The sequence below is a fragment of the Oncorhynchus gorbuscha genome, linkage group LG06 (assembly GCF_021184085.1).
Source record: "Oncorhynchus gorbuscha isolate QuinsamMale2020 ecotype Even-year linkage group LG06, OgorEven_v1.0, whole genome shotgun sequence".
Lineage (NCBI taxonomy): Eukaryota > Metazoa > Chordata > Actinopteri > Salmoniformes > Salmonidae > Oncorhynchus > Oncorhynchus gorbuscha.
The window spans coordinates 56207775-56229083 of NC_060178.1; the positions used below are offsets into that span (position 1 = coordinate 56207775).

The window sequence follows — 21309 nt, forward strand, 5'->3', positions numbered from 1 at the left end:
TTAATTCAGGACTGGTTTCAACCTGGGAATGTAGGTATAAACTCTTTGGCCAATCAGACATTTATTGAACTATCAACGAGAAAATAAACTTAACAGTACAGTGGCTCTCAAGTAGCAAACATATCAGCACTGGGAGCTTAATAAACAAACGCCAATGAATGTAAAATACAAAATGGCACACATACATTGCTTTTAGTGAGTCGTGCTGTACAAATAAGATCATAGTCATAGATACCATTTCTTCTCAGGGATTGGCCGCGGCACTGCATTGACTCGACATGGAAAGTTGGGCTGGCCAGAGAGGTTTCTTCCCAGAATGGTCCCCACAAGGTTGAGTGGCAGGATAACAAACAAACAAATGCAGCAAACAGCCACCTGAAAACATGGAATGGTAGAATCCATGAGATGACTCATGAGAGAGCAGACTATATTTAAGCAATAAGACCTGGGGGGGGGGGGGGGGGGGGGGGGGGGGGGGGTGGCATATTGGCCATTAGGCTGATTGGCTGTAATGTGGGTGGTTCGAGCCCTGAATGCTGATTGGCTGACAGATGTGGTACATCAGACCGAATACCACGTGTATGACAAAACATTTATTTTTCCGTTGGTAACCAGTTTGTAATAGCAATAAGGCACCTCGGGGTTTGTGATATGGCCAATATACCACAGCTAAGGGGTGTGTCCAGGCACTCCACGTTGCAATGTGCATAAGAACAGCTCTTAGCTGTGGTGTATTGGCCATATAGCACACCCCCCCCGGGCCTTATTGCTTAAATATACCACAGCTAAGAGCGGTTCTTAATCACAACTGAGTTCCTGGATACAGCCTTTAGACGTGGGATATTGGCCATATACCACAAACCCTAGAGGTGCCTTATTGCTAATATAAATTGGTTACCAATTAACAGAATTTCAGGGGACCTCACTTTTTGCTAGAATTTCTGCCAAACCCACCCCACATCTAATGATACAATCTTTAAAAAATATATTTTTATATCAACAAATAACTAATCTCTCGTTTCAAAATGTAAATTAACCAAATTAAATTGAGTAAATTAACCATTTACTCAATAAAATAGTAATTTTCTAATTACATTTCTCAATAACATTTGTATGTTGTCCCATACAACACAATTCATTAATTTATTTTTATTATTATTATTTATTTTCTCTTCTTGGGCCTCTATAACTATATCTATTGTTTTTTGTTGTTGTTATGTGATTTCGATTAATCCCCTCTACCACACGGAACCCCACTAATCTACTGACTGAACGCAGGAGGTGGCTGATAACAGACCGCCATCCTATGCTAGCTTGGTACCAATGGCCTGGCTAGCTGTCTGAAAATCGCCGTGACCCCCAACCAGCCTCTACTCACTGGACCCTTTTGATCACTCGAGAAGCATGCCTCTCCTTAATGTCAATATGCCTTGTCCATTACTGTTCTGGTTAGTGTTCGTTGGCTTGTTTCACTGTAGAGCCTCTAGTCCTGCTCACTGTACCTTATCCAACCTATTGGTTCCACCACCCACACATGCGATGACATCTCCTGGTTTCAATGATGTTTCTAGAGACAATATCTCTCTTCATCACTCAATACCTAGGTTTACCTCCACTGTATTCACATCCTACCATACCTTTGTCTGTACATTATACCTTGATGCTATTTTATCGCCCCCAGAAACCTCATTTTACTCTGTTCCAGACGGTCTAGATGACCAATTCTTATTGCTTTTAGCCGCACCCTTATTCTACTCCTCCTCTGCTCCTCTGGCGATGTAGAGGTGAATCCAGGCCCTGCAGTGCCTAGCTACACTCCTATTCCCCAGGCGCTCTCTTTTGACGACTTCTGTAACCGTAATAGCCTTGGTTTCATGCATGTTAACATTAGAAGCCTCCTCCTAAGTTTGTTCTATTCACTGCTTTAGCACACTCTGCCAACCCGGATGTTCTAGCTGTGTCTGAATCCTGGCTTAGGAAGACCACCAAAAATTCTGACATTTTAATTCCAAACTACAACATTTTCAGACAAGATAGAACTGCCAAAGGGGCGGTGTTGCAATCTACTGCAAAGAAAGCCTGCAGAGTTCTGTCCTGCTATCCAGGTCTGTACCCAAACAATTTGAACTGGTACTTTTAAAAATCCACCTCTCTAAAAACAAGTCTCACAGTTGCCGCCTGCTATAGACCACCCTCTGCTCCCAGCTGTGCTCTGGACACCATATGTGAACTGATTGCCCCCCCATCTATCTTCAGAGCTCGTGCTGCTAGGCGACCTAAACTGGAACATGCTTAACACCCCAGCCATCCTACAATCTAAACTTGATGCCCTCAATCTCACTCAAATTTTAATGAACCTACCAGGTACCTCCCCAAAGCCTTAAACACAGGCACCCTCAGATATCATCCTAACCAACTTGCCCTCTAGATACACCTCTGCTGTCTTCAACCAAGATCTCAACGATCACTGCCTCATTTCCTGCATCCGTAATGGGTCAGCGGTCAAACAACCTCCACTCATCACTGTCAAACACTCCCTGAAACACTTCAGCGAGCAGGCCTTTCTAATCGACCTGGCCGGGGTATCCTGGAAGGATATTGATCTCATCCCGTCAGTAGAGGATGCCTGGATATTTTTTTTAAATGCCTTCCTAACCATCTTAAATAAACATGCCCCATTCAAGAAATTTAGAACCAGGAACAGATAAAGCCCTTGGTTCTCCCCAGACCTGACTGCCCTTAACCAACACAAAAACATCCTATGGCGTTCTGCATTAGCATCGAACAGCCCCCCGTGATATGCAGCTGTTCAGGGAAGCTAGAAACCATTATACACAGGCAGTTAGAAAAGCCAAGGCTAGCTTTCTCAAGCAGAAATTTGCTTCCTGCAACACTAACTCAAAAAAGTTCTGGGACACTAAAGTCCATGGAGAATAAGAACACCTTCTCCCAGCTGCCCACTGCACTGAAGATAGGAAACACTGTCACCACTGATAAATCCACCATAATTGAGAATTTCAATAAGCATTTTTCTACGGCTGGCCATGCTTTCCACTTGGCTACTCCAACCCCGGTCAACAGCACTGCAGCCCCCACAGCAACTCGCCCAAGCCTTCCCCATTTCTCCTTCTCCCAAATCCGTTCAGCTGATGTTCTGAAAGAGCTGCAAAATCTGGACCCCTACAAATCAGCCGGGCTAGACAATCTGGACCCTTTCTATTAAGTTATCTTTTAAAATGATCAAAATTGTTGCCACCCCTATTACTAGCCTGTTCAACCTCTCGTGTCGTCTGAGATTCCCAAAGATTGGAAAGCAGCTGCGGTCATCCCCCTTGAACCAAACTGCTACAGACCTATACCTATCCTACCATGCCTTTCTAAGGTCTTCGAAAGCCAAGTCAACAAACAGATTACCGACCATTTCGAATCTCACCATACCTTCTCTGCTATGCAATCTGGTTTCAGAGCTGGTCATGGGTGCACCTCAGCCACGCTCAAGGTCCTAAACGATATCATAACCGCCATCGATAAGAAACATTACTGTGCAGCCGTATTCATTGATCTGGCCAAGGCTTTCGACTCTGTCAATCACCACATCCTCGTCAGCAGACTCGACAGCCTTGGTTTCTCAAATGGTTGCCTCGCCTGGTCCACCAACTACTTCTCTGATATAGTTCAGTGTGTCAAATCGGAGGGTCTGCTGTCCGGACCTCTGGCAGTCTCTATGGGGGTGCCACAGGGTTCAATTCTTGGACCGACTCTCTTCTCTGTATACATCAATGAGGTCGCTCTTGCTGCTGGTGAGTCTCTGATCCACCGCTACGCAGACGACACCATTCTGTATACTTCCGGCCCTTCTTTGGACACTGTGTTAACAACCCTCCAGGCAAGCTTCAATGCCATACAACTCTCCTTCCGTGGCCTCCAACTGCTCTTAAATGCAAGTTAAACCAAATGCATGCTCATCAACCGATCGCTACCTGCACCTACCCGCCTGTCCAACATCACTACTCTGGACGGCTTGGACTTAGAATACGTGGACAACTACAAATACTTAGGTGTCTGGTTAGACTAAACTCTCCTTCCAGACCCATATCAAAACATCTCCAATCCAAAGTAAAATCTAGAATTGGCTTCCTATTTCGCAACAAAGCATCCTTCACTCATGCTGCCAAACATACCCTTGTAAAACTGACCATCCTACCAATCCTCGACTTTGGCGATGTCATTTACAAAATAGCCTCCAATACCCTACTCAACAAATTGGATGCAGTCTATCACAGTGCAATCCGTTTTGCCACCAAAGCCCCATACACTACCCACCATTGCGACCTGTACACTCTCGTTGGCTGGCCCTCGCTTCATACTCGTCGCCAAACCCACTGGCTCCATGTCATCTACAAGACCCTGCTAGGTAAAGTCCCCCCTTATCTCAGCTCGCTGGTCACCATAGCATCTCCCACCCGTAGCACACGCTCCAGCAGGTATATCTCTGGTCACCCCCAAAACCATTTTTTTCTTTGGCCGCCTCTCCTTCCAGTTCTCTGCTGCCAATGACTAGAACGAACTACAAAAATCTCTGAAGCTGGAATCACTCATCTCCCTCACTAGATTTAAGCACCAACTGTCAGAGCAGCTCACAGATTACTGCACCTGTACATAGCCCACCTATAATTTAGCCCAAACAACTACCTCTTTCCCTACCCTATTTAATTGATTTATTTTTGCTCCTTTGCACCCCATTATTTTTATTTCTACTTTTGCACATTCTTCCTTTGCAAATCAGTGTTTTACTTGCTATATTGTATTTACTTTGCCACCATGGCATTTTTTTCCCTTTACCTCCCTTATCTCACCTCATTTGCTCACATTGTATATAGACGTGTTTATACTGTATGTTTGTTTTACTCCATGTGTAACTGTGTCGTTGTATGTGTCGAACTGCTTTGCTTTATCTTGGCCAGGTCGCAATTGTAAATGAGAACTTGTTCTCAACTTGCCTACCTGGTTAAATAAAAGGTGAAATAAATAAATAAATTTAAAAAAATGATCTGTTCTCTCTAATATTTTGAATACCACTGCTCTAAACTCACCATTGTGCCAAAAGGGATGGCTCGGGAGGCATGGTAGTACATGGCGATGAAGTTGATGAAGAAGGCTGTCCCACACACCATGGCAGGGATCAGGAAGGCCCCGATAAACATCTGTTTAATCCATCGTCTGCCTTTAGGATCGAATATAAAATCGGTTACCATAAGGGTGCACATTATGAGTGAATGACAATCTACCATACCATGTGAAAGAGAGGGACACGGCTCTATGTAATTTATTGGTCTGTGACTCACTGACACCGCCCCTGATTAGAGGGGAATAATGCAGCCCAAGAGTTAACACACACACAGGAACTTTAAATCACACTCAAGAGAATATGAACACGGGTATGGTTTCTGTGTTCACACATCCCATGCACATATGTCCACCCACACTCACAGACTGGAATAACACCATTCAGGTACTGGCAATATTTACTTATGGGTCAGGCTGGAGCATGGGTCAGGCTGGCTAGCCAATCAGGACCTGGAGACACTCACTACTGTGCGCGCTCTAGCTATGCAGACGCATGGCTATTGTCCGATTGGCTAAAGCCATGAGCTGGAAGAGATATTGATCTCTCATGTGAGGCATAGGCATCAACCTCAGCATTCTACACAAAGTACCACAAACAGCGTTTTGACCACCCAGGCTCCATGTTAAGAAAATGTCATGGTGACAATATTGTGTGTGCAAAACTTCCCTTGCAAAGTGAAGTAATTATTCAGGTGTGATGTGTAGGAATGGAGTTTCTATTTAAGACAAACCCTGACATACCTCCTTGTTTTGCATACAAACTTCCGCCAAAATAGCCATTGACAGGAGAGGTGGCAGCATACACAAAGATGGCTGTGCTCAGCATGGATCCTCTCCTGCAGAGACAAACGGGAAGCCGCAGTGCGCATGAACACACCCACGTTAGACCGCAATGAAGAAACACTCCATTAGGTTATCTGCGGGGAGGTGCTCATCACTCACTCGGTGTACAGATCCTCAATCATGGCCACGACGATGACGATGAACGAGACCGAGAAGATCTGGCATCCAGAGCCAATAAGAGAGGAGAAGATCATTGGGTGGCTGGACGGCCGGAACACGTCTCCATGGACCTGCTTCCACCCATACTCATCCCCCAGGTCCCTGTCCTGCAGCAGGGAGAGGCGTCAAAGGTCCAGGGGTACATTAAGACAAAGGACATACAACTAGCCAAAATCATACGAAGCCCTGGGCCTAAACTAATAAAGCAAAATCTTAAGTGCATGATGTTCAATGTGATTTTCTATCACTAATGCTACCACGGCTATGAAACGTTACCATGTCATCCATTTCCTCCTCTTTGCTGTATCTAGCATAGTCCTTCCTTAGAGTTCTCATCAGGATCATGGACACCAGGCCAACCAAGAAGATAACCATCATGAAGGAATTGAAGATGGAAAACCAGTGAATCTAGAGAAAACATACTTTTTTATTACCACAGGGAATGTCGCACATCCCTAGATTCCAGAACATGACATCCTTGAATCCCAGAATTGTTGAAGCTGCAATATGTAACATTCTGGGTGACCCGATAAAATTCACATATAAATATTAGTTATAGAGCTGTCACTCATTGAAAGAAAGTCTAAGAAGTAGTATACATGTTCTCTGTGTGCCATTTCTATGCTTCCCGTCTGTTTAGATGGCACAATGATTCTCTACACTATACTTGCTTGTTTGGGTCACAAACTGAAATTAGGCAAACTATTAGAATTTTAGCAGCCAGGAAATGGCGGAGCCATTTCCACATACTGCATCTTTAAAACAGGTTGACCACCAGGTACTGTAGAGTGCAGTGCAAAATTGCATTGCTCATCTTAAAAGCTTAAACTTACTCTGTGTTGGAAAAAAGATGGATCAAGATACTTGTCAAATCGGTCTTCAAACTTCACATCCGACTTCTTCCACTTTACCTGTGGTAAAAGACGATTCACATCATTCCTTTGCCAAATGAGCCACGTTTGGATGCTGATGTAGGGGACTTAAGCTTTATATAAAACAATATAAAGCTTGGTGTAGTAAATTTAAACATCACACCTCCAAAATACATATTCAACCCTGTGTATACTAGAAAAATCAAGTCCCATTTCCGGTCTCTATAAAGCAATTGCAAATACTTACTGAGTACGACATTGCAATTCGTGTGTTAGGCACAAGCTTGACTTTGCCTTCACTTGTCAGGTTGACATCAACAATTCGGTTGCCATTGAAGCCAATCTCCAATTTCTTGTAAGTCCACAGATAATGATCCTCTCCGTTTTCATCTGCCTCACCAACAATTCCTAGAATAAAGAGAGATTAGTGCGATGAGTGCACTGCCACCAGAAATTTACTGGCAACATGGCAAGTTTGGTGTGGAATGCAGTAACCAGATCCAGGGCCAAAGTCCATATTTATTCACTCAGCTACTGGAACTATTCCGTGGTTAAAGACTTGGGCAAGGCCATCTGCCCCACCTCCTGTTCATATATATATATATATATATATGCAGAGTACACCAAACATTAGGAACATCTTCCTAATATTGCATTGCACCCCCCGTCCCCCCCCCCGTCCCAGCCACAATTCGCCAGGGGTTGGACAGTACTAAGTGTCAAAAGCATTCCACAGGGTTGCTGGCACCTGTGGAAGCATGTTGCCTCCAATGCTTCCCACAGTTGTGTCAAGTTGGCTGGATGTCCTTTGGGTGGTGGACCATGCTTCGTACACACGGGAAACGGTTGAATGTGAAAAATTTACAAACCGATACGCCTTAAATCTTTTGTCTTGCCCATTCACCCTCTGAATAGCACACATACACAATCCATGTCGTGGAGGGGCGGCAGGGTAGCCTAGTGGTTAGAGTGTTGGACTAGTAACCGGAAGGTTGCAATTTCAAACCCCAACGCTGCTGTCCCCAGAACTGGATAATTATTCAATGATTGACATTTTTGACTAATCTTCCTCTTATTTGGCCTATGCTTCTGTTTTATACGATGTAGGTAGGTTATAGCCTACATTGCGAATAATAGGCTATGGAAATAGGCCTACTCTTCCATAAGCTTTGATCAGCTTTAAGTTCTTTTCACTTCCAATTGGACTTTTCCATCTTGATATTGTTCGCTCGATTTCACTAGTTTTCATTCAAAATAAAACTGGCCGAAAATGGCCTATAGACCGACTTTCTCATTTGAAAGCTGAAACTTTAGGACATTAAACACAAGCCTATTTGGGAAATACTCTTCATAACTAACTTGTATTAATGCTTTGATAGGCTATTTTAATTAGTAGGATTTGTCTTTTGGTCAATTGATTTGCAACAGCAAGAAAGAGGGATGCATGCATCATTTCCTTTATAGCTAATAAACTAATATTTACTGAACTGTATGTTTTTTTTAAATGACTCACCGTTTTTTTTTGTCTTGCTATGGTTTGTTCTACCTCTCATTATTACCTTAGGTCTATGATGGGTTCTGACTTCTAAACTTGAAATATGTTACAGAGGGAGAGAGGAATGCCGAGTTGACATTGTTAGAACATGTTAATGTTTTTAGGTCATTCAAAAACAACTTCAAACTTCCTGATATAGCCTAGAACTCCATTAGATAAATTAATTGTTTGATCATGAAGTAGCGCGGTGGGAGAAAGCCAGCATGCATAAAAACCGAAGTCATATCAACTCCACGTTTAAGACATTCCTCATTCCAAAACTTGGCCCTTTTCAACAGTAATGAAGTAGGCTTTTCCATAGATAACCTTTGTCATAGTCAAACAACTTCCCACACCAACCAGTGAGGCAACAGATAAGCCCAGAAAAGTATGAATGAACATTTGGATGCCTTCATTTCAACTGCCTCAGGGGCATAACTGATTCTCCATAACTAAATGACTGGACAAGTTGCAACAGGCAGTGCAGCAGTATCACTCACCCCAGATAGGGAGGTCATCAATGTACATTTGGTACCAATAGTGGTTTTTAATGGCATATACAAAGGCATCCCGTTTGGCTTTGTCCAGCTCGATTTCACAGTATGTTGTTTGCATGACTTCATCTGTGAGAGCAAAATGACAACAAAAAAAGTGTTTAGTATGACATAACACTACAAGACATAATGCAAGTGTAGGCTGCTTTTGGATCTAACTTCATGCTAGGAAAGGATATAATTGACTACTCAAAATCAAACAATGCTGATCAAATAGTGACTTTGTCACTCCAGAGTCCAAGTAGTACAGTTGCCTGTGGGTGTAGATTTTTGTATACCTTTGAACTTAATGTCTAGGCCGCTGAACTCCAGCTCGACTCCTTGCAGAGCCTCTCCTAATGTCTCATGGTAGTGGCTAATGGTCTTTTTGGTGCCCACGCAGAAGGGCAGGGAGAAGTACTTGTACGTTTCTTGTCTGTTGTGGTAAGGCCCCACTGTATTCATCCATAAAACCACCTCCTCTTTATCTGTGTACTGAAAAAGGGAAGAAACACATTAAACATGCTATAACTTACTTGTTTTGCTAGTTCTCAGATGGCAGCATTTGGTATTCCATTCAAGGATATAAATTGTGCATTCAGGCAAATAATAACAAAAACAGCCAACATGTTAGTCTATTCCAAGCAGCCTCCATCTATAAAGCTTTTGGATAGCAGCTGTCTGTGGCAAAAATACATTGACAATGAGTCATAAAGTTACTGTTTTAATGATACCATGTCAAAACCAATCCACACGACATACAGGCATATGTCATCAACAACGAAATGTATATTGAACTGAATACAGGTCTTTTCAACCGGAGTGAAAACTCAAGCAAGCACCCTTGTTAGTTGTCAGCTTGACAATCATGGGCAGAAAACAATGTAGCGACAATGGGCTTTATCCATATAAAAACTCATCCGATCACATTCACACTGACAAGACAGCATTGGTAAGGATGTCTGCTTTGCGCTGGTTGTGTAGTCAGCTACTCATTCTGCACTGAGTGCGGATGCAAAGCTTACTAGCTAGTGCTAACTGGCTACGGTACCAGTGAGGACCAAGTTGAAGCTTGCTCTTGAGAATCCAAGGCATTAACAAGGCACTGTGCCTTATGCAAAGGGTTCTCAACTATAAACAAGGATTAAATCCAATTTATACTTGATCCGAAAATGTGGTTGAAGGCTCCATATGGAGGGACGCAATTGTGGAGCTTCTGGAGACACGCAGAGGCCAAATTTTGTAACAATGCCGAGGGCTCCGTATAGCTCTGCATTGACACGATTGTTTGATGGTAGGTGGGGGCAGGAGGTTCTGTATAAACACACTCACTCCCTTAACAACAAAGCGCAAGAAGTATGAATGACCTGACTTCTGCAGAGGCCATATCACTGTAAATGCTGTACGGCCACTGCAGACGTCAAATTGACCACGCAGAGCCTTTTACCGGTAAGACCATGTGTACTACAATCCTGACACTCTATTTTAATGTTTAGAAACGTCAATAGTCGCTTGCAAAAGGCCTACGTTTTTTTAAACATACACTACATTGCCAAAAGAATATGGACGCCTGCTCATCAAACATCTCATTCCAAAATCATGGGCATTAATATAGAGTTGGTCCCCCCCCCCTTTGCTGCGATAACAGCCTTCACCCTTTTGGGAAGGCTTTCCACTAGATGTTGGAACATTCCATTAAGCAACAAGAGCATTAGTGAGGTATGGACCTCAGTGCACGGGGCATTGTCAGGCTGAAACAGGAAAGAGCCTTCCCCAAACTGTTGCCACAAAGTTTGAAGCACACAATCGTCCGGCATGTCATTGTATGCTGTAGCATTAGGATTTCCCTTCACTGGAACTAAGGGGAATAGACCGAACTATGAAAACAGCCCCAGACCATTATTCCTCCTCCAAACTTTACAGTTTGCAATACGCAGTTAGGCAGGTAGCGTTCTCCTGGCACCCCCCAAATCCAGATTCAGCAATCTTTACACTACTCTAGCAGACTCTTGGCATTGTGCATGGTGATATTAGGCTTGTGTGCAGCTGCTCAGCCATGAAAAACCATTTAATTTAGCTCCTGACGAACAGTTATTGTGCTGACGTTGCTTCGAGAGGCAGTTTGGAACTCAGTTGTGAGTGTTGCAACCGAGGATGGACCACTTTTACAGGCTATGTGCTTCAGCACTCGGCAGTCCCGTTCTGTGAGCTTGTGTGGCCTACCACTTTACGGCTAAGCTGTTGTCACTCCTTGACATTTCCACTTCACAATAACAGCACTTACAGTTGGCCGGGGCTGCACTAGCAGGGAATACATTTTACAAACTGACTTGTTGGAAAGGTGGCATCCTAGAACAGTGCCACATTGGAAGTCACTGAGCTCTTCAGGAAGGCCATTCTACTGCTAATGTTTGTCCATATTGATGGCATGGCTGTGTGCTCGATTCTATACACCTGTCAGCAACAGGTGTGACTGAAACAGCCAAATGGATTAATTTGTAAGGGTGTCCACATACTTTTGGCCATGTAGCAGGTTTGCACAGATCCATACTCCTGTGTGTGCCTTCAACCAACAAACTACACTTCTGCTACACTTCCCCATTACACACAAGTTTTCGGAGCAAGCTAGATAGTTGACCACCTGTATTAATTAGCTATATGCTGTCTGTCTTCAGTAAACAATCGCTAACATGGAGATATGGCCGTGTGGGATCACAAACCCTATAAAAAAAAGTTTAGTAATTGTTTTTTTGAAAATTATTTGTCACCGATATGAAATACACGTCTCTTACGTTTCCAAACCAGTACCGCAAGCGATGCGCGTTAACGCTCAGACCGAGTGTCGGGGCTATTACAGCACTCCCCCGGCCAGAAGATATGTTCATGAATAAGACGCTAAAGGTAGTCAGCATCTATGAATGGGCTAGTGTTGACGCTAGCCAACGTGCAAAGTTGAGAATTATTGGCTAGGTTGAAGCATGATCAAAACACTATATAGGTTACAGGTCAGAAATCAAGAGCAAAAGTATTTACTTCCAATTGTACTGTAAAACGCGGAATGCGATTTGCTTTAGTCTTGACCATTTGATGTCCTAGTACCTAGACAGGCCTGCCGCCTTAATAACCGGATATGCAGTCTTCGCAATGGCAACGTTAGTAAACTACCAAATATACTTAACTAGCTAGGCATATTCCTAGAGACATTTTCCTATATGTACTTTGCAAACTAGCTAGATAAGTAGCTAAATAACCAAATATGGATGAGTGGTTATGCAAAATATTCCTACCATATGTATGCAATGAGATGTCACTGGCTAACATTAGCCAGCTAACTTCGCTAGCTAACTTTGGTCCCCTACGTTAACTTGTTCGCCAACGTTAGTTATTTTATGTATTATTTATCAACATTGAACGTTAACCTCATAACAATGAACTAGTTATTTTCATGCAACGATATTATTACTCTTATCTCGCAGAGATAAAAAATAATAAATAGGCTAATCGGTTGTATCATGTAGCTACTACAGCTGGCTAACAAGCCAGAACGTCCATTATTTTCACACTACACACAAGGCTACCCATTTTTATTCGACCTCAAATTATCTTACCGTGTGTTCGTGTTCATCTGCCTCAATCGGCATTAACATCTCGGCAACCGAGAGAAAGACCATCACTGCAATCTTCCACCTGGAAGACCCCATCATTTTCTGGGAAAGTTTGCAGATTTGGGATGTTAGCTCTGTTAGTGCTATCCCACCTTCTTCCTGGTTGTACGACACTGGCAGTTTTTCTGGATACTCTCGTACGCATATGGCGTAAATTGCCTCACTCGCATCGCATTCGCTTGTGATTGATGCAGACATGTCACATGGCTTGTAATCTCAAATCAAATCGAAGACGGTGAACAATCCGTTGAATAATGGAACTCCGGTTTCTACGCTGTCCGCAACTTTCAGCCACGTCATCCGATTGTAAGTATTAGAAATGCCTCACCTTTGGGGGCATGAAACCTGGCCCACTTCTCATGTATGACTAAACTGTTGATATCTCATTTTACAGAGACAACTCATTGAACAGATCATCATTATACACTACCATTCAACAGTTTGGGAGTCACTTAGAAAATTCATTATTTTTTAAAGAAAAGCTAATTTTCTTTGTCAATTAAAATAACATAAAATTGATCAGAAATAGTGTAGACATTGTTAATGTTGTAAATGATTGGTGTAGCTGGAAACAGCAGAGTTTTTATGGAATATCTACATAGGCCCATCAGCAGCATCCATCACTCCTGTGTTCCAATGACATGTTGTGTTAGCTAATCCAAGTTTACAATTTGAAAAGGCTAATTGATCATTAGAAGACCTTTTTGCAATTATGTTAGCACAGCTGAAAACTGTCGTCCTGATTAAAGAACCAATAAAACTGTCCTTCTTTAGACTAGTTGAGTAGCTGGAGCATCAGCATTTGTGGGTTCGATTACAGGCTCAAAGTGGCCAGAAACAAAGGCCTTTCTTCTGAAACTCGTCAGTCTATACTTGTTCTGAGAAATTAAGGCTATTCCATGCGTGAAATTGCCAAGAAACTGAAGATCTTGTACAACGCTGTGTACTACTCCCTTCACAGAACAGAGCAAACTGGCTCTAACCAGAATAGAAAGAGGAGTGTGTGGCCCCGGTGCACAACTGAGCAAGAGGACAAGTACATTAGAATGTCTAGTTTGAGAAACATACGCCTCACGAGTCCTCAACTGGCAGCTTCATTAAATAGTACCCGCAAAACACCAGTCTCAACGTCAACAGTGAAGAGGCGACTTGGGGATGCTTTCAAAAACAAGGACATTTCTAAATGACCCCAGACTTTTGAACGGTAGTGTATCTACTAGGATTTCTAGGTACATCTCATTACATCATCATAAAATACAGTATGTATCACTTCCACTGTAGTGATTTGTCTCTTTTAGTCTTTATCTCAGACGTACTAGTAACCAGTCATGTAAACATCCAACAAGAACATGTACGATTCATGGACGTTGATCACGTTTTATTTGTAATGTAATACTCGCCAAGAAGAAAAGCTTTTACAGCAGTAACTTTGTAAATGTAATCACTACTAAGAATTCACCTAAGCTTGAACACTTTAAACATTGATTAATAATAATTTTTCACATTTATAATTCATAGAAAGGAAACCAATGCATTGCCTCCATCTCAAAAGTTATTTGATTTGCACATAGACTGACTATAGCTAGATAATAATGCATTGGACATCTCAGTAAGTGCTAAACCCAGAGCTGAACCTCATAGATTCTCTTTTTTTTCTCAGTCCTTTCAGCTAAGTAAGTGCTTTTACATTACTGGCAATGTAACTTCTATCTGATATTAGATCAATGATTGGACCATGTGATTGAAGTCCACCCTACTGATTTGCCATAAGGTAAAGAGACATGCAAACTGTGCATCTAGGTTTTGCAGTTCTCTAGATATGTTGAAACAGTTGATGTCCAAAGGTTCTTCTGCATAGGTCACTGGATTAGGGGGGCAATGAATGTACAAATTCCCTGTAACGATATGGATGAAAAAAGGTGTACGTTTTATAGTTAGAATAAACATTGATATAGAATCGGAATTGCCTTTTTTTCAAATTGCAATTGAAGAGTTGACAGGATTTCCTCACCCAATAATGTTGGGCATGCGAGGGTCTTTGTACAATCCATTGTGAAGGTACCCAAGGGATCTGGCGAATGGTACCATCTTAACTCGATTCTCTGAATTTTGGGCACTCTGTGCAATTTCATATAGCTTGATAGGAACACAACAAAGGACGAGAGGTGGAAACTTCCTTTGAACTCTATATCATGTTTCCAGGAACCCTTCTTGCTATTGTCATTCAAACCATACATATAATATCACACATGTTGCCTGTGATAAAATAGACAGATGACAACAGATAAATTATTGTTAGTTACAGTAAAAGTATAAGCCACACCTGCTGAGCCATGTGGATAGGCACTACGTTGTCATCCTCTGCATGAAGTATCAGAAGAGGACTCCTCATCCTCTTCAAGCTGTAGAGACATGGTGAAACATCACTTTCATGAACAGTCAACCTCAAACTCTCAGAACATTTCCTGAAACACATTTTGGTTGCAGTGGGTGTAGCAGTTATTTTGATTCGATTTGTTACCGCATATTGCAAACCTGTATTATGATATCAAAATAAAGGATGACAAGTACGGTGAAAAGTTGCATGAACCAAAACAAATTTATAACAAAATGTTTTAGTCTAAATCATAAATACCTACTTTTCGTCATTAGGGAAGATTATATTGTTTTCTGCCATTGTGTCCAGGAAAAAGTACTCAAAACCTGGGAACTTCCAATAAAACTGAAGACAAAATGCAGTTTAGTACATTAATGAATACAAAATCATGGCGTTTAAAGATGTACTGTATCACTATGGAGAGGAGGGTATGTGAAACTTACCCAGCCAAACGGATGATGAGCACCCTTCTGTCGAATGTTGGTGTATGCTCCCTCAATGATCACACCATCAACAACAATCCCTGATAAAAGCAAAAATATTCTAAGCATGTAAATATATCAAGTCAGCTTCCATAATGAGTCACACAAGAAACTTTCATGAAATTAATGTAATTATGCCGATCATGTGTATCGTACTTTAACCAGAGGGTATAAAATACAAAAGTTGAATGGATTTAGGCCTACCATGTTCCATTAGTTTGACTGCAGTATTAGTGGCCACTCTGTACAAAGATGAGGGGGAAAATGGCATTTTACTGCTCATGTCTTATACTCTATCAGAGTAACTGTCAAAATGTTCTGTCATATTTCTAATCATTGATTTGAGTATTTCAATCATAACCATTAGTGAGGGTAGATTAAGTAGAAGTAGTGATAGTGACAGATCCTCTAACTTGAACTCACAACATAAATATCACAAATACTGTATTGTGTATGAGGGGAACAAGCAACAAATGAAACAAGTAAGTGTTGAATCAAACTTTAAACATAGTCCAGTCTCTTGAATGAGCAATGCTTACTTTTAAACATAATCATCATTTAAATAATGAGATACCTACCAGTGGAATGACGTACACATCTCTCTGGAATGCAAGACAAAGGCATTACAGGGAAAGTTGAAGTTAATCAAGGTACATTTAATCAAGGTAATACTGTGTCTGCTTATGCAGATGCAGTATTACTTTTGATTTCCTTTGCTGTTATGAAATTTGCCTTACACTTCAATTACATTTACATCTGAGATGTGCATTTTATTTGACTGTTGGGCTCTTCATGATTTTAATCGTGGTCATATGATTTAACTGTTATTTGTTTTGAATTGAAATCTGAGCATTGTTCATTTAAGAGACCACTGTGTATAGTTTGAGTAAAAGCAGAATTGTGTGCAACTATGCATTGAGATAACTTATCATTTCCACTCGCTTTTCTCTACAGACTGAACCATCCACCTGGTCACTCACCCAGTGCCAAGGGAGTGTCCCCATAATACCACCAGACTGCTCCCACTGCGGGCTTTTACCCACTGGTACAAGTAGAGGGTGTCAGTGGTTATACCAACTTCAGTGGGCTCTCCGGTGGAGTCCCCAAAACCTGTCAGAGTTTCTTATATCAATGGCTGTACAGTATGCAAACGTACTAGACTACGTATAGTCCTATCACGTCATGTCTGTGCCTGAGGTAAACTTGATGCAGTTGTATACTGATTTGTAAATTACCACAAGGGGGCAGTCAGAAGCAAAACAACCCCAGAGGGTAAGGTGAACTTTACTACAGTATTTGGAATTGGGAGCTGGTTATCATTCTCTTTACAGCAAGGTGAAATAACACACCACAAAATGAGGCTAATGTCAGGTTGTCAAGGATATGACATGTTTCAACCGTCTAGTAGAATAATTAAATTTTAACCAACCTCTGTAGTCCAAAGCCAAAACATGGTAATCCATTGCACTCAGTAGCTGTAGACAAAGGCCAATCACCAGTTTATCATTCACACCATGATGAAGCAACTTTTGTTGTAGTTGTCAGTCACTTACATTTATTACTCCCACACGGTGACTTGCTGCCCTGTTTGAAATAATGTGTACTTTTAGATTCAAAGTGAGAACATTTGAAATATTATTGTGTAGCAATCCATTGTTCTTGCTACCTTGTGCCTCCATTGCCATGGAGATAAATGATGATCGGATTTCCAGCTCCCAAAGAATCTTGGTACCATTCCAAGTCCTTTCCCTTTGCCTCTTTCCACTGACTTTCAGGGACTGTGTGCCTTGAAGATATTGTAGTGACAACACTTGTAAGGGACTGTATACTGACTTTGATGTATAAAGTTCAATGCAGTCTTTTAGAAATCTACACTGTCCAGTGGCAGTGAATGTACTTCAGATGTAAGGTAGGTAGGCTACATTAAACGTAACTCACAATGTAACCCGGAGAAAGGGTTTATGTTAGCCTACTCACCATACGCCCAATGAGATCCCTTGTTCGGATGTAAGGTACATGTTCATTGTGTGGTTAAGAGACAGGTCGGCTGGCTGGCTATGGTCGACGAAGAATGGGACCCTGACTAAAAAACAAGGTGAGAATATATACTAATTACTCTGAGTTATTATTCCTCATTTGTCCAGTATTTTGGATAATGCTCATGATTACACTCACCTCTGTGAGAATAAACCAGGTGCTTTATGATGTCAGGAAACAGTGGCATCATGAAAGGCACAGAAACATAAATGACACATACAGCCAGGAGACCTCTTTTGAACCACCACAACAAATGGGGGCTAGGTCTAAGACAGAGAGAAAGACAGAGGGAGAGAGATCTATTTCACTTGCTTTGGCAATGTTAACATATGATTCCAATGCCAATAAAGCCCTTAAATACACATTTTTATGTTTAAAAATGACTCCAACCTAAGTGTATGTAAAGTTCCAACTTCAACTGTAGGCCTATTTACTAGTCTAGACTCATTGACTCAAGTCTCGACTAGACTAGACGGGATGATCATTTTAAGCAGTGCTAGTGTGAGGCACAGCCTACCAACTCACCTCGGCTGCGCACTCAATGACACCTTAGTTTTATTTCCGTCAGTCTTCTGCTCCTCGGAATCATGGTCACCGGTCCTCTTCCTCATCCTGAGATGTTTACTAACCGAGACACCAGTCCTCTGCATCTGTAATACAGCCGTTATGTTCTGAGCTAGATTGACATCCAGGCTATGTGACTACATACTTTATGGCCAACCCTTTGTACTTTTTTTTGTTGACCGCCGAGGCTCTATGGGTGAAAGTCCAGTAGTCCCACACTGTTGGTAAGGAAATTAGGGAGGAGTTAAGCAGGTTTAAGGTAACCTAGAGTTACCTGTGTATGTACAGTCGTGGACAAAAGTTTTGAGAATGACACAAATATACATTTTCACAAAGTCTGCTGCCTCAGTTTGTATAATGGCAATTTGAATATACTCCAGAATGTTATGAAGAGTGATCAGATGAAATGCAAATTCCCTCTTTGCCATGCAAATGAACTGAATCCCCCAAAAACATTTCCACTGCATTTCAGCCCTGCCACAAAAGGACCAGCTGAGTGTTGACGAGGACAAGGCTGGAGATCACTCTGTCATGCTGATTGAGTTTGAATAACAGACTGGAAGCTTCAAAAGGAGGGTGGTGCTTGGAATCATTGTTCTTCCTCTGTCAACCATGGTTACCTAAAAGGAAACACATGCCGTCATCATTGTTTTGCACAAAAAGGGCTTCACAAGCAAGGATATTGCCGCCAGTAAGCTTGCACCTAAATCAACATTTATCGGATCATCAAGAACTTCAAGGAGAGCCGTTCAATTGTTGTGAAGAAGGCTTCAGGGTGCCCAAGAATGTCCAGCAAGCACCAGGACTCTCCTCAAGTTGATTCAGCTGCGGGATTGGGGCACCACCAGTACAGAGCTTGCTCAGGAATGGCAGCAGGCAGGTGTGAGTGCATCTGAGGCAAAGACTTTTGGAGGATGGCCTGGTCTCAAGAAGGGCAGCAAAGAAGTCACTTCTCTCCAGGAAAAACATCAGGGACAGACTGATATTCTGCAAAATGTACAGGGATTGGACTGCTGAGGACTGGGGTAAAGTAATTTTCTCTGATGAATCCCCTTTCCGATTGTTTGGGGCATCTGGGAAAAAAGCTTGTCCGGAGAAGACAAGGTGAGTGCTACCATCAGTCCTGTGTCATGCCCACAGTAAAGCATCCTGAGACCATGTGTGGGGTTGCTTCTCAGCCAAGGGAGTGGGCTCACTCACAATTTTGCCTAAGAACACAGCCATAAATAAAGAATGAAGAATACCAACACATCCTCCGAATGCAAATTCTCCCAACCATCCAGGAACAGTTTGGTGATGAACAATGCCTTTTCCAGCATGATGGAAAGTCTATGGTAAACAAAGGTTTGGGAGATTTTGTCTATTTTGTTCTAGGCAAAAGTGATAATTAAGTGGCTCGGGGAGCAAAACATCAATATTTTGGGTCCATGGCCAGGAAACTCCCCAGACCCTAATCCCATTGAGAACTTGTGGTCAATCCTCAAGAGGCGGGTGGACAAACAAAACCCCGCAAATTCTGACAAACCCCAAGCATTGATTATGCAAGAATGGGCTGCCATCAGTCAGGATGCGGCCCTGAAGTTCATTGATAGCATGCCAGGGCGGATTGCATAGGTCTTGAAAAAGAAGAATCAACACTGCAAATATTGACTCTTTGCATCAACTTCATATAATTGTCAATAAAAGCCTTTGACACTTATGAAAGGCTTGTAATTATACTTCAGTATTCCATAGTAACATCTGACAAAAATATCTAAAGACACTGAAGCAGCAAACTTTGTGAAAATTAATATTTGTGTCATTCTCAAAACCTTTGGCCACGACTGTACAAGCCATGAAATAATGCTTCCCGGTGTACCTTTATGAATTTACAAATTAGAAATATGTTTGGCAATTATAAGGATAACAGTCTTTCATAGAACCCAATCCCAACTCACAAAGGCATACTTCAGTGTATACAATGGGGACATATAATACCTGTAAGGGGGATTTCTTCACATGGAACATATACAATTCAGTAGGATACCTACAGCGTAGGCCTTTATGAATAAGGAATTTGATATTGGTATGTGTTTTCATGTTTTATGATCACAGCAATACAGCTTTGAGATCCACTGTGCTTCGATGTACAATGGCGTACACTGAGTGTACAAAACATTAGGAACAGCTGCTCGTTCTATGACAGACTGGCCAAGTAAATCCAGGTGAAAGCTATGATCCCTTATTGATGTTACCTGTTAAATCCACTTTGATCAGTATAGATGGGGGGTGTAAATGGGTTAAAGAAGGATTTTTAAGCCTTGAGACATGGATTGTGTATGTACCATTCAGAGGGTGATTTAAGTGCATTTGAATGTGATATGGTAGTAGGTGCCAGGTGCACTGGTTTGTGTGAAGAACTGCAACACTGCTGGGTTTTTCACACAACAGTTTCCCCGAGTGCATCAAAAATGGTCCACCACCCAAAGGACATCCAGCCAACTTGACACAACTGTGGGAAGCATTGGTATAAACATGGGCCAGCAGCCCTGTGAAATGCTTTCGACACCTTATAGAGTCCATGCCCCTACGAATTGAGGCTGTTCTGAGGGCAAAAAGAGGGGTGCAACTCAATATTAGGAAGGTGTGCTTATTGTTTTGTACAGTCAGTGTAGGTTTAGTATTGCCTTTCAACCAATCCAGTGCATTTTTAAAGAAAAATCAACAATACGTCAAAGGATTTAACTACTGGAAACTGGAACAATTGGATCAAACAAAGACCAACAGATCAATCCCACTTTTCAAGCCTGCTGAAGGCGTGGTGGTGTGGTAAACACAGTGGTGGAAAAATTACCCAATTGTCATACTTCAGTAAAAGTAAAGATGCCTAAATAGAAAATGACTCAAGTGAAAGTCATCCAGTAAAATACTACTTGATTAAAAGCCTAAAAGTATTTGGTTTTTAATATGCTTAAGTGTCAAAAGTGAAAGTATACATCAATTCAAATTCCTTATATTAAGCAAACCAGATGGCACCGTTTTCTTTCTTTTTTTTCTTCAAATGTACTTACGGATAGCCAGGTGCATACCCCAACACTCAGACATCATTTATAAATGAAGCATTTGTGTTTAGTGAG

At 41.8% G+C, this 21309-nt stretch overlaps 2 protein-coding genes across 2 annotated transcripts in view; both read right to left on the reverse strand.

Moving 5' to 3' along the window:
* tm9sf3 (transmembrane 9 superfamily member 3) overlaps positions 1 to 12863 on the reverse strand; it is a 25181-nt gene extending 12318 nt beyond the window's left edge. The window contains exons 1-10 of the mRNA XM_046353606.1: positions 12677 to 12863; positions 9368 to 9563; positions 9036 to 9158; positions 7249 to 7409; positions 6963 to 7040; positions 6406 to 6537; positions 6070 to 6236; positions 5869 to 5963; positions 5094 to 5224; positions 236 to 375 (exon numbers count right to left, since the gene is read on the reverse strand). Of these exons, the coding sequence (XP_046209562.1) occupies positions 236 to 375; positions 5094 to 5224; positions 5869 to 5963; positions 6070 to 6236; positions 6406 to 6537; positions 6963 to 7040; positions 7249 to 7409; positions 9036 to 9158; positions 9368 to 9563; positions 12677 to 12772 (1319 nt within the window). The 5' untranslated portion in view covers positions 12773 to 12863. The remainder of the gene's footprint in view (positions 1 to 235; positions 376 to 5093; positions 5225 to 5868; positions 5964 to 6069; positions 6237 to 6405; positions 6538 to 6962; positions 7041 to 7248; positions 7410 to 9035; positions 9159 to 9367; positions 9564 to 12676) is intronic.
* A 1231-nt stretch (positions 12864 to 14094) lies between these two features.
* On the reverse strand, positions 14095 to 18372 carry LOC124037179 (lysophosphatidylserine lipase ABHD12-like). Its single transcript, XM_046351848.1, has 13 exons — positions 18155 to 18372; positions 17768 to 17895; positions 17570 to 17675; positions 17259 to 17378; positions 17146 to 17176; positions 17022 to 17067; positions 16573 to 16702; positions 15797 to 15834; positions 15554 to 15633; positions 15373 to 15455; positions 15057 to 15135; positions 14745 to 14869; positions 14095 to 14628 (listed from the first exon to the last, which is right to left on the reverse strand). Exons 1-13 carry the CDS (start codon positions 18277 to 18279, stop codon positions 14601 to 14603), a joined length of 1119 nt encoding a protein of 372 aa, XP_046207804.1. The 5' UTR covers positions 18280 to 18372; the 3' UTR covers positions 14095 to 14600.
* Positions 18373 to 21309: the final 2937 nt, after the last annotated feature.

What these genes read in the sequence shown, in the direction of transcription:
- LOC124037179 (XM_046351848.1), bottom strand. Translation starts at nt 18,279, where the DNA reads ATGCAGAGGACTGGTGTCTCGGTTAGTAAACATCTCAGGATGAGGAAG. An exon ending in GGGATCTCATTGGGCGTATG is followed by an intron (nt 17,379 to 17,569) that starts GTGAGTAGGCTA and finishes AATATCTTCAAG; the next exon opens with GCACACAGTCCCTGAAAGTC. An exon ending in GGACACTCCCTTGGCACTGG is followed by an intron (nt 15,835 to 16,572) that starts GTGAGTGACCAG and finishes ATCTTTGTACAG; the next exon opens with AGTGGCCACTAATACTGCAG.